The 13266-nt window shown below is 40.5% G+C and overlaps 2 protein-coding genes across 3 annotated transcripts in view; both read right to left on the bottom strand.

The window, feature by feature from the left end:
- Window positions 1-3260, bottom strand: part of LOC109559455 (phospholipid scramblase 1-like) — a 47175-nt gene extending 43915 nt beyond the window's left edge. For both annotated transcript variants that reach the window (XM_070793524.1, XM_019961203.2), the window contains exon 1: window positions 3075-3260. The gene's annotated coding sequence lies outside the window, so the exon portion shown is untranslated. The remainder of the gene's footprint in view (window positions 1-3074) is intronic.
- Window positions 3261-12725: 9465 nt separating this feature from the next.
- Window positions 12726-13266, bottom strand: part of LOC109563137 (phospholipid scramblase 2-like) — a 31894-nt gene continuing 31353 nt past the window's right edge. The window contains exon 5 of the mRNA XM_070793511.1: window positions 12726-13161. Within this exon, the coding sequence (XP_070649612.1) occupies window positions 13105-13161 (57 nt within the window). The 3' untranslated portion in view covers window positions 12726-13104. The remainder of the gene's footprint in view (window positions 13162-13266) is intronic.

Raw genomic sequence — 13266 nt, 5'->3', positions numbered from 1 at the left:
TGAAAAATTAGGAAGTTAAGAAACATCTGGAGTAAGAGGCAAATTTGGCCTTGGAATACGGAATGAAGCAGGGCAAAGGCTAAAGGAATTTGGCCAAGAGAATGCACTGGTCATAGCAAACACCCCCTTCCAATAACACAAGAGAAGACACTACACATGGATATCACCAGATGGCCAACACTGAAATCAGATTGATTATATTCTTTGCAGCCAAAGATGGAGAAGCTCTATACAGTCAGCAAAAACAAGACTGGGAGCTTACTGTGGCTCAGATCATGAACTCCTTATTGCCAAATTCAGACTTAAATTGAGGAAAGTGGGGAAAACCAGTAGACCATTCAGGTATGACCTAAATCAACTCCCTTGTGATATTACAGTGGAAGTGAGAAATGGACGAGATCTCATAGAGTGCCTGATGAATTATGAGCAGAGGTTCATGACATTGAACAGGAGACAGGGAGCAACACATTCCCAAGCAAAAGAACTGCAGAAAAGCAAAATGGCTGTCTGAGAAGGCCTTACAAATAGCTGTGAAAAGAAGAGAAGTGAAAAGCAAAGGAGAAAAGGAGCAATATACCCATTTGAATGCAGAGTTCCATAGAATAGCCAGAACAGATAAGAAAGCCTTCCTCAGCAATCAATTCAAAGAAATAGAGGAAAACAAGAGAATGGGAAAGATTAGAGATCTGTTCAAGAAAATTCCAGATACCAAGGGAACATTTCATGCAAAGATGGGCTCGATAAAGGACAGAAATGGTATGGACCTAACAGAAGCAGAACATATTAAGAAGAGGTGGCAAGAATACACAGAAGAACTGTACAAAAAAGATCTTCACGACCCACATAATCACAATACTGTGATCACTCACCTAGAGCCAGACATCCTGGAATGTGAAATCAAGTGGGCCTTAGAAAGCATCACTACGAACAAGGCTAGTGGAGGTGATGGATTTCCAGTGAGCTATTTCAAATCCTGAAAGATGATGCTGTGAAAATGCTGCACTCAATATTCCAGCAAACTTGGAAAACTCAGCAGTTGCCATGGGACTGGAAAAGGTCAGTTTTCATTCCAATCCCAAAGAAAGGCAATGCCAAAAAATGCTCAAACTATTGCACAATTGCACTCATCTCACACACTAGTAAAGTAATGCCCAAAATTCTCCAAGCCAGGCTTCAGCAATATGTGAACTGTGAACTTCCAGATGTTCAAGCTGGTTTTAGAAAAGGCAGAGGAACCAGAGATGAAATTGCCAACATCCACTGGATCATGGAAAAAGCAAGAGAGTTCCAGAAAAACATCTATTTCTGCTTATTGACTATGCCAAAGCCTTTGACTGTGTGGATCACAATAAACTGTGGAAAATTCTGAAAGAGATGGGAATACCAGACCACCTGACATGCTTCTTGAGAAACCTGTATGCAGGTCAGGAAGCAACAGTTAGAACTGGACATGGAACAACAGACTGGTTCCAAATAGAAAAAGGAATATAGGGCTGTATACTGTCACCCTGCTTATTTAACTTCTATGCAGAGTACATCATGAGAAATGCTGGGCTGGAAGAAGCACAAGCTGGAATCAAGATTGCTGGGAGAAATATCAGTAACCTCAGATATGCAGATGACACCCCTTATGGCAGAAAGTGGAGAGGAACTCAAAAGCCTCTTGATGAAAGTGAAAGTGGAGAGTGAAAAATTTGGCTTAAAGCTCAACATTCAGAAAACTAAGATCATGGCATGTGGTCCCATCACTTCATGGGAAATAGATGGGGAAACAGTGGAAACAGAGTCAGACTTTATTTTTTTTTGGCTCCTAAATCACTACAGATGGTGACTGCAGCCATGAAATTAAAAGACTCTTACTCCTTGGAAGGAAAGTTATGACCAACCTAGATAGCATATTAAAAAGCAGAGACATTACTTTGCTAAAAAAGGTTCATATAGTCAAGGCTATGGTTTTTCCAGTGGTCATGTATGGATTTGAAAGTTGGACTGTGAAGAAAGCTGAGCATCAAAGAATTAATGCTTTTGAACTGTGGTGTTGGAGAAGACTCTTGAGAGTCCCTTGGACTGCAAGGAGATCCAACCAGTCCATTCTAAAGGAGATCAGTCCTGGTTTTTCATTGGAAGGACTGATGCTAAAGGTGAAATTCCAATAGTTTGGCCCCCTCACACAAAGAGTTGACTCATTGGAAAAGACTCTGATGCTGGGAGGGATTGGGGGCAGGAGGAGAAGGGGACGACAGAAGATGAGATGGCTGGATGGCATCACCGACTGGATGGACATGAGTCTGGGTGAACTCCGGGAGTTGGTGATGGACAGGGAGGCCTGGCGTGCTGCGATTCATGGGATTGCAAAGAGTCGGACACGACTGAGCGGCTGAACTGAACTCATCAAAATCAGTCTTCTTTGTGCGCAATATGGTAGAAAACTGATTTTGCCACTTCAATAATGCCATTCTCCTCTCATCCCAGTTTTAGCGATCAAAAATATGAGCCTTGAAGATGCTTTGTTTGCACCGAGTATTATAAATAGGGAAGCTACAGCTAACATCCTCTTCTGAAAAGAGGAACAGCAGGAGTAATTGAAATGGTTCCTGAAATAGGGGCAGAGGGTGTGGATGGAGTAAATCAATTTGGGCAGGAAGAAGAGTCTCAGGCAAGGGCAGATATATTTTATACAGATGGCTGATTAGAATTCATTAATCATGTGAAATTGGAGATTGGTTACTCATGGGCGATTATATTTGTTTTCCTGTTCTCCAGATATAAATCTCAGCTTCCAACTTTTGATATTGAGCACCTGAGTGGGAATCTCAGAGACCTGTCCAAAACCCAGGAAACTGGGTATCATCTCCAGAAAGGAAGCAAGATTTTCACTTATATCAGAACATCATCAATGAAACATCAGCCAAGTTAGAGACTCTTTTGCCTGAAGACTACAGTTTCCTAAGGTGAGTTATCATCTTTAACAGATAAGTCATGAATAGGACCATAGGCATAAAGATTGGATAGACATCAGTTATGATGCCAACTAGAACACATTAGTTTCTAGACATTCCATGTGAAATAACTACCTGAGAAGGGAGTTTGAGGAGGCCTGGTCCTTCATCTGGCTCACACCCACAGTTTGCCAGAGCTGCTGTGAGGAAGAGTCTGAGATGGGACATCCAAACAGCCATAACAATAAACATTCCATTCAGAACTTTGAGGTTACTTAGTTCTGTGAACACTCACATGTGTAGTAAGATGTAAAGCTATGATTTTCCTGTAGTCCTGGAGTGGCAGCATAGGGACAAAGGGGGATGCCCAGTGCCACCCACACTTTATTTGAATAACTGACCAAGCTGGGGCCACTTCCTCATGGGCTTATTCGTAGCTAAAGACCCTAAAGCTCTATATTGAACAACAATCATAGAATTTTTAAAATTACATTACAATCGGTAAAATGGTGTCAGAGTATGTATGTAGTCTTCTATTGTATTGATTCCCCTTTTTTGCACCTTGTGCAGGGGGATATTCTTGAAAAGCTCCCCTTCAAATGTATATGCAAGGGAGAAAGACAAATTTGAGTGTGAATTAGGACATCGCATTTGGTGTCGGGCTTTGATTAAGGGAAGAGGTAACAAGGTTGGTATATCAAAAATAGGGGTGAAAGGTATTCAAAATGGAAAAGAGAGTGCCTTTGCTGTATGAGGACCTGAGGCAGAATGATAGGGATACTGTGGTAAGCTTCTCTTGGGCGTGAGCCTTTTGGCTAACCTTAACAATGGTCAGCACAACACAACGTTTGTGAACTACCGTGAGCCAAGGGATGGGGCTTGTTAGATGGATGTGAGCATGAACTGCCATCTGGCCCCTATCCATGATGTCAATTCCCCTGAAAACAGGGGCAGAGTTTAGCACTTCACACTCTGTTCAGGAGAGACACACAAGTCCCACTGACCACTACATTGGAAAAAGACCATGATAAAGGCTGTCACTTAGTAAAAAATGCCGTTAGTCCAAAAGGAACTGTGCTGCTTGGATACCTAACTTCTGCCTGGGGGAAATGAGAAAGCCTAAAGGGTACAGGCCAACAGCAACTCATGAGCCCTCAGCCAGATTAAAACATTGAAAATCTTTCCTTTTTCTAGACCCAGAAAGATCAAACGAGCATTGCAGGATTGTACCCTCTTGGTTTCAGTAACCTGCATCACTGGTTTCAGAGAACTGACATGAATGAGTAATTAAAGGAAATACAGAGATATTATGTCTCACTGAAAATCTAGTATATTTCAAGTTTTGAAACATTCAGTTTAGTTCAGTTCAGTCCAGTCACTCAGTCATGTCCGACTCTTTGCAAACCCATGAATCGCAGCACGCCAGGCCTCCCCTGTCCATCACCAACTCCCGGAGTTCACCCAGACTCATGTCCATCCAGTCGGTGATGCCATCCAGCCATCTCATCCTCTGTCATCCCCTTCTCCTCCTGCTCTCAATCCCTCCCAGCATCAGAGTCTTTTCCAATGAGTCAACTTTTCACATGAGGTGGCCAAAGTATGGTGATTATAGTTGACAATACTGTGTCATGTATTTTGAAAGTTGCTAAGAGAGGAAATCTTAAAATTCTCATCACAAGGGAAAAAAAAAATTAAATATGAGGGGATGGATGTTAACTAAATTTGCTGTGGTGATCATTTTGCAATATGAACATAAATCATCATGTTGCACATCTAAACTAATACAATGTTATATATAAATTATATTTCAATAAAACTTGGAAATATTACTTCACTGTGTGCTATGCTAAACTACATATCACAACTCCTGATGCTCTATCTTACTGAATCTTATCAATTTACTTTGTTCTCTTATTGACGATGATCACTTTGATTACATGATCATAGTGGGGGCTGCGAGGCTGTGCTAGAAAAGTTAATATTTTCCCCTTAAAAATTGAAAAGGTTTCATGAGAGAGTAATTCAAAACTATATCTGTGTCCTCATTAAATTTTCATTTTTACATTTATTATATCTATAAGGACACATGGTGTCCTACTTTATTAAATGGTAATAATCTGATAAAATATTTTGATGCTCAAATTGTCCTTAATTTTGCTGGTTGGAGCCCTTTCAAATTTATTCATTTGATACTCCATCTTCATTCCTTGAAGACTTACTTGATATTCCATAATTTGCTAGAGGCTGATCTTTTAGTTTTCCCTGCTTCAGCTCTAGGATCAAAGAGCTCATTTCTCATTGATCAGCTGAGAAATTGATCTCATTTCAGCTCATTTCTCAAAGAGCCCAGTTTGGGTAGAGAATGATACTTATAAGCAAAGAGCTAGGACTTGGTGGGCAGCATGATGACCTGAGATGTGATGCTTTTCTTTTGTTCTTTTCAGGGTGAGAAGGATAGCCAGTTCTGAATGAGTCAATGTTCTGAATGAGTCAGTGACTCTAAGTCACATCATCTCGAGGGACAGAACCTCTGCAGTGGTAAGGTCTCTATTCAAAGGCAGGCTTGGGAAATGGGGGCACACAGTACCTTTCTAAGATTTCTCTTTGTCTCATATCCTTTGATTTTTTTAAAATATTTGTGATTAAACATTGCTGAATTGATTGAACCTTATTGATGAAGTAAAAAAATTAACTAGACTGTGGGAAGGTCATGAATTTTAAGCCACAGAAACCATTCTACTAAGGTCTGACAATGTCTGCCCTCCTGCAGACATATAATAATTGTTTTGTTAATACTACTACTACTATTATTAAGTCGTTTCAGTCGTGTCCGACTCTGTGCGACCCCATAGATGGCAGCCCACCAGGCTCCCCCATCCCTGGGATTCTCCAGGCAAGAACACTGGAGTGGGTTGCCATTTCCTTCTCCAATGCGTGAAAGTGAAGTCGCTCAGTCATGTCCGACTCTTTGCAACCCCATGGAATGCAGCCTACCAGGCTCCTCCATCCATGGGATTCTCAAGGCAAGAGTACTGGAGTGAGTTGCCATGTTTTGTTAATAAATAATCATAAATAGGTATTTCCATGAATTTTTCTGATATATGATAAATTCATTCGACTGGAAGAGTACAGTCAGTCCTGGTTGCAAATAAGATTTATTACTTATAAAAATTATTCTTAGGGGCTCTGTATCAATCTAGAGGGGTGGAATGGGGTGGCAGATGGCAGGGAGGTTCAACAGGGAAGGGATATATGTATACCTATGGCTGATTAATGTTGAGGTTTGACAGAAAACAACAAAATTTTGTAAAGCAATTATCCAATAAAAAATAAATTTAAAAAATTATTATTTTGGTTCTATCTAATTTTTTCCTTCTGGAATTCTGGTTGTAAGTTGATATGTACTGTGCTTAGTTGGTCAGTCATGTCCAATTCTTCGTGACACCATGGACTGTATGTAGCCCTCCAGGCTCTTCTGTCTATGGGGATTCTCCAGGCAAGAATACTGGAGTGGGATGCCATGCTGTCCTCCAGGGGATCTTTCTAACTCGGGGATTAAACCCAAGTCTCTCTCATTGCAAGTGGATTCTTTATTGCCTGAGCCACCAGGGAAGCCCAAGAATAGAGTGAGTAGCCTATCCTTTCTCCAGGGCATCTTCCCAATCCAGGAACTGAACTGGGGTCTCCTGCATTGCAAGCAGATTCTTTGTTAGCTGAGCTACCCGGAGAGCCCAAAGTTGATATATCTGTTCCTAAAAAATCACCTTTACTGTCTACACTTTGTTAGACTTGCTGGAGAAGTTCTAAAATCCGTCTTTTTACTGTGGTATCTTTCTTCCATCATACTTTTGCTACATCAGAATGTTCTCATTTTTCTATTGCCTGTTCCAGAAATAAATACATATGCAGCATTCCCTCAAAAATCAGAGATTACAAATTAGATATTTATTGTAATTCATGGTATTTTCCTAATTTAAATGTCTAATCTTTCATATTTGGCTGTTTTTCTCTTTGTAAATATTTAATTAGAAGGTATTTGTCTTGTATTTGAACTTATATGAGTCCTGTAGATGGTGTGTGGATTTCTGCTTAAATCTCTCTTACACAGTTGAAGACAGAGGAATCTTTCAGATTAACTGCAGTTTTACTTTACATAACCAGAGATCCTGGGTCCTATGTAAAGGAAAGGAAGGAAGAATATGGGAGGAAGGGGAGGGAGAAAATGAAAGCAAGATATAGCTATATAGAGATAACATCTGTACCTCTGACCTCTTTTGGGGTTGACTGTGGTACCTGACAGCTCAGAAAGCCCTCCTTCTCTAACTAGCATAACTAATACCACTAGGATCCAGCTGTACCTCATTGTACCTGGTACACTGTCTGTACTAAATAAAAACTGAATGTGAGTGCCTCAGTTACACTTCATCATAGGAATCTGGCATTTGGTGAATTATTTAGGCTAATGAAAGGTGGTCTGGACATGACTTTTCCTGCAGCTTCTCTGCCATCTCAATGTTCTCAACATTAGAACCTAGTGGTGTTCAGTTCTGCTGTGGATGAAAGGAAGTCTCTCCCCTAAGCTCTTATTTATTTTTTTAATTAATTACTTAATTTTAATTGGAGGCTAATTACAAAGGTCTCACATATAGGGTCATCATTACCATCTTTGTAAATTCCATATATATACATTAATATAGTGTATTGGTGTTTCTCTTTCTGACTCACTTCATTCTGTATAATAGGCTCCAGTTTCAATTCCACCTCAGTAGAATTGACTCAAATGTGTTCTTTTTGATAGCTAAGTAATGTTCCATTGTGTATATACTAAAACTTTCTTATCCATTCATCTGCTGATTGACATCTAGGTTGCTTCCATGTCCTAGCTATTGTAAATAGTGCTGCAAAGAACATTGGAGCACACGTGTGTCTTTAAATTCTGGTTTCCTCAGTGTGTATGCCCAGCAGTGGGATTGCTGGATCATGAGAAACGCTGGGCTGGAAGAAGCACAAGCTGGAATCAAGATTGCCTGAAGAAATATCAGTAACCTCAGATATGCAGTTGACACCACCCTTATGGCAGAATATTCAAGGCTTCCCTGGTAGCTCAGATGGTAAACCGTCTGCCTACAATGCCAGAGACCCAGGTTTAATCCCTGGGTCAGGAAGATCCTCTGGAGAATGAAATGGCAACCCACTCCAGTACTCTTGCCTGGAAAATCCCATGAACGGAGGAGCCTCGTAGGCTACAGTCTATGGGGTCGCAAAGAGTCGGACACGACTGAGCAACTTCACTTTCTTTCTTTTCTTTGTTTCTTATAGCAAAACATGAAGAAGAGCTAAAGAGCCTCTTGATGAAAGTGAAAGAGGAGAGTAAAAACGTTGGCTTAAAGTTCAACATTCAGAAAACTAAGATCATGGCATACGGTCCCATCACTTCATGGCAAATAGATGGGGAAACAGTGGAAACAGTGCTGACTTTATTTTTCTGGGCTCCAAAATCACTGCAGATGGTGATTGCAGCCATGAAATTAAAAGATATTTACTCCCTAGAAAGAGAGTTATGACCAACCTAGACAGCATATTAAAAAGTAGAGACATTACTTTGCCAACAAAGGTCTGTCTAGTCAAGGCAATGGTTTTTCCAATGGTCATGTATGGATGTGAGAGTTGGACTATAAAGAAAGCTGAGTGCCGACGAATTGATGCTTTTGTACGGTGGTGTTGGAGAAGACTCTTGAGAGTCCCTTGGACTGCAAGGAGATCCAACCAGTCCATCCTAAAGCAGATCAGCCCTGGGTGTTCATTGGAAGGAATGATGTTGAAGGTGAAACTCCAATATTTTGGCCACCTGATGCGAAGAGCTGACTCACTTGAAAAGACCCTGATGCTGGGAAGGATTGAGAGCAGGAGGAGAAGGGGATGACAGATGATGAGATGGTTGGATGGCATCACTGACTCAGTGGACATGGGTTTGGGTAGACTCTGGCAGTTGGTGATGGACAGGGAGGCCTGGCATGCTACGGTTCATGGAGTCACAAAGAGTCAGACATGACTGAATGACTGAACTGAACTTTACCTGCTGAGTATTTCCCTGCCTTTTCTTTTTGTTTAGATTGGTGTGTTTATGGTGCCCTGTCTGTAGGCTGGAAGTTAATGATTCCTCTTTATTGTGGAGCTTGCTCCCTGTGGGTGGGGTTGGACTAGTGGCTTTTCAACTTTTCCTTGTTAGGGGAGCCTACGTCAGTGTTCCAGTGGGTGGAGCTGGATGTCTTCTTCTAGAGTGCAATGATGTGTCCAGTAGTGAGTTTTGGGGTGTCTATGGGGTTGGCATGGCTTTGAGTAGCCTGTCTTTTAATGCTCAGGGCTGTGTTCCTGCTTACTGGAAAATTAGCATGGTGTGTCTTGCACTGGAACTTATTGGCTCTTGGGTGAGTTTTGTTTCACTGTATGTATGGAGTCTTTTGGGTGATGAGCTCTTTATTAATGTTCCCTGAAATCAGGAGTTCTCTGATGTTCTCAGGTTTTGGAGTTAAGCCACCCACCTCTGGCTTTCAGTCTTATTGTTACAATAGCCTCAGGATGTCTCCATCCATTCAGTACAGATAATAAAATGTCTAGGTTAATGGTGAAACAGTTCTCCACAGCGAGGGACACCAAGAGAGGTTCACAGAGTTACATGGAGAAGAGAAGAGGGAGGAGGGAGATAGAGGTGAGCAAGAGGAGAAGGGGAATCAAAAAAGGAAAGAGCAATGTACCCAGTAATCAGTTCCCTAAGTACTCTCCACAGTCTGGAACACCCAGAGAGGCTCATAAAATAGAGAAGAGAAGCGGGGGGAGGGAGATAGGGGTGACCTGGGAGAGAAAGGGGGAGTCAAAAGGGGAGAGAACAACCAAACCAGTAATCACATCCCTAAGTGAAAATGGATACTGAAGATTTGATTCTTAAATGTACAAAATTGATAACAAATACCAAAAAGCAAAAATTAAAAATCTAGTATAGAGGTTAGACTCTCAAAGATACAATATAAAAAATACAAAACAAAATCAATCACAAAAATTTATATATATATATATATATATATATATATATATATAAAATTAGCTTTAAAAGTAGGGTCTTTTTTGGCAAGGTAATAGTAGGTTATGAAAACGAAAATTAAAGGAGTAATAAAGAACTTAAACTTTTTTTAAAAAAAGTGATAATAGTAAAAATATATCTAGGAATTTCTCTGGAGCTGTTGTGGGCAGTGTGGAGTCAGTTCAATTTCAGATAGTTCCTTGTTTCAGCTTGTACTTGTTCTCAAGGTCTATAGCCCCACTCCGATATCTAGTCAATGTTAACTACAGGGATTTAATCTGTTGCACCTGTTACTTCCTGAGTGGTTCCCTCTTGTTTGTTAATTTTGGCTTCCTCTCTTTGCAAGTCTCTTCAGTGTCTAACTTCCACCCTGACACAAGGGAGCGAAGGTGTTCACTTATTTAGGCTCACTTGTTCAGTTGTGTTGTGGGGAGGGAGGAATATTGCAAACAAATATCTCTGGCATGTGTTGGGAGTGATTGCAGTCTATGGACCACACTGGCTTTGCCATAGATCAAGGCAGCATTTGTTTCCTGTTGTCTACACTGCTCAGGCTCCAGATTTCTCTGCAAAGGCACTGTCCAAAGCAGACCCTGCATTTCATGCACCTCCCAGGTCTAAACCGCTCAAGTTCTCAGGCACTCCACAAGGGCACAGATTCAGTTGGGTGTGCATTTTTTGTCCTTCCCAGGTCCAAGCAGCTCAGGTGACCAGGTGCTTGGCAAGCACACTTGCAGGTGGGCCATGCGTCTTAATCACCTCCCCAGTCCTGGCTACTCGGTTCACTGGTGCGTCACGAGAGCACCATCTCAGGTGTGCTGTGTGTCTTCTCTGGGGAGCTGATCTCAGGCTGTGACCCTCCTGGTGGATGTCAACAATCCAGGATCCCAGGAAGACATGGTTAGCAACTGGGAGCCTGTTCACAGTTTGGTGGAGGGAGTGATCTCTGGGGCTGAGATTACAGCAGCCCCTTGCCTTCCAGCTCTGGCTGTCACACACCTGCCTCTCTGCCTCTGGGGGCAGTGGGAAGGGGTGCCTGTATGCAGCTGGCTAGCTCTCCTTTGGTATTCACTTCATCTTTTATTCTGTGAGTGGGCCAGGCTGGACATTAGAGCCTTTCATGGGAAAGTTCTTTTTTTTTCCTCTCTGGCAATCCCACAGTTTGGGTTGCTATCTCTTGTTAGCTCCTTCGGATTGTCCTCAGGGCATTCAGTTCTGGTCCTTAGCCTAAGCACTGATTATGCAGCCCACACCTCTCTGCCCAGCCCACTTGCTGGTGGCGGACGTGAGCATCTGGGCTACTTCTCTGCTGGCAGTTGCGGTTAGGTGCATATTCTCTGTTTCTTTTTTTCTTCTTCTTCTTCTTCCCAGTTATGTTGCCCTCTGAGATTCCAAAACCCCCAAGACATGCCCCTGAGAGAGTTTCTTACTGTGTGGAAACTTCTCCTCCTTCATGTCTCCCTTGCCAAGACAGGTCTCTGTCCCTAACCCTTTTGTCTATCTTTTTGTCTTTTATATTTTGTCCTACCTCCTTTCAAAGAGAATGGGCTGCCTTTCTGGATGCCAGGTGTCCTGCACCAGCGTTCAGAAGTTGTTTTGTGGAAGTTGCTCAGCATTCAAATGATCTTTTAATGAATTTGTGGGAGACAAAGTGGTCTCCCCATCCTGTTCCTCTGCCATCTTGGGACCCAACCTCCTAAGCTCTTACTTATTAAACACACTTCCTTTGCATGAAGTAAATTGTGGTTTGGACATTTCACACAATTTAATTTTCTCTACAAGACAGAGTATAAAAATTCCTCTAACTTTCTGATAGATAGAAATCCTATTTCCTAGTACTAGTATTGGTTTTACTAATGGTGTCATATGCTTTTGCTCCTTTTAAGGAGTTTGAAAGATAATGAGAGGTACAGGGTTCAGAATACCACTTGAATTATTTGTTCACTGATTGCTTAGAAAATCAAATGTATAAGAAAACATGTTAACAATTCTAAAATTTCACTTATTTGATTATTAGTACACTTCATATTAGATTTCTATTGAAGTTTTTACCCTGCAAAAGAGTTGCTGATGTTTAGTAACTAAGTCATGTCCAACTCTTTCACTAAACCATGGACTGTAGCCTGCCAGTCTATGTCCATGGGATTTCCCAGGCAAGAATACTGGAGTAGGTTGCCACTTTCTTCTCCAGAAGACCTTCCCAATCCAGGGATTGAACTTGCCTCTCCTGCATTGGCGGGAGGTTCTTTACCACTGAGCCACCAGGGAAGCCCTGCAAAGGAGTAGGTATGTTATATTTAATACATAGAATAACATCAAGGTTTCTGTGTTTTGTAAACAATAGGATATAGGAGCTATTTAATGTGTAAATGGTTACTTCAAAAATTATAACAATATCCCAGTTTTAGATTGAGTTTTTAAAATGTGTCCTTTTTGGGACAGAATCATGTTTTTCTTTGTTTGCTGAAAACTGTCAAAAATGGCAATTTATTGCCTTGTTGATATGAAGATTTTATTTACATTAGCAGATTAGTTTATCAAAAATTTCATATAGTGTGGATCCCTGAAAATAAAACAAACACATTTACTTTCCTTGGTTTTTATATTATTATTTGAACATAATTGTAAAGGAAACTGAAATTATGTTAATATTAGTTCTCAAATATACAGTGTTTGCAAAATAACATCACTTATTATGTGTGAAATAATTAGATTTAATAAAATATAATTTTACAGTATAATTCATTTAATAAGTCTTTCATTCATTTTTGCTATAAAAATGTAAAATAAAACAATATAATTCAAAATAGTTTTTCATAAGAAGTTTCATGTCTAAAGGTAAATAGTCCTATGCATTTCTCCCAAATACACAGTGAACAGTCAAAGAAAATGTATAAAATATTTATAAGCATGTGAACAGAAAATGGACCATAGTTTCAAACTGAAATCACATTCTGGGACTACAGATACCAAGAGTATTTCATATGTGGCATAATGACTTTCAAGAGAAAAAAAACCGAGTTTTTCTTTTATACAGTCCCAGTTAATATAGACATCAAATTTTTTGATACTTTCATTACTCTGCTATCATATTCCTCCTGCCAAAAGTTGAATACAGCCATTGTTTTCATAAAACATGAAATCCTAGATAAAAACAAAAATACAGAAATGAATTTCAACAGCATAACAGAGATAATTCTGATGCAGAGGGATGCTAAGGGATCTGATGAAACACATTTATATATCTGT

Source organism: Bos indicus, chromosome 1 (assembly GCF_029378745.1).
Source record: "Bos indicus isolate NIAB-ARS_2022 breed Sahiwal x Tharparkar chromosome 1, NIAB-ARS_B.indTharparkar_mat_pri_1.0, whole genome shotgun sequence".
In the NCBI taxonomy this organism is placed as follows: domain Eukaryota; kingdom Metazoa; phylum Chordata; class Mammalia; order Artiodactyla; family Bovidae; genus Bos; species Bos indicus.
This window is presented reverse-complemented; position numbering and strand designations above follow the sequence as displayed.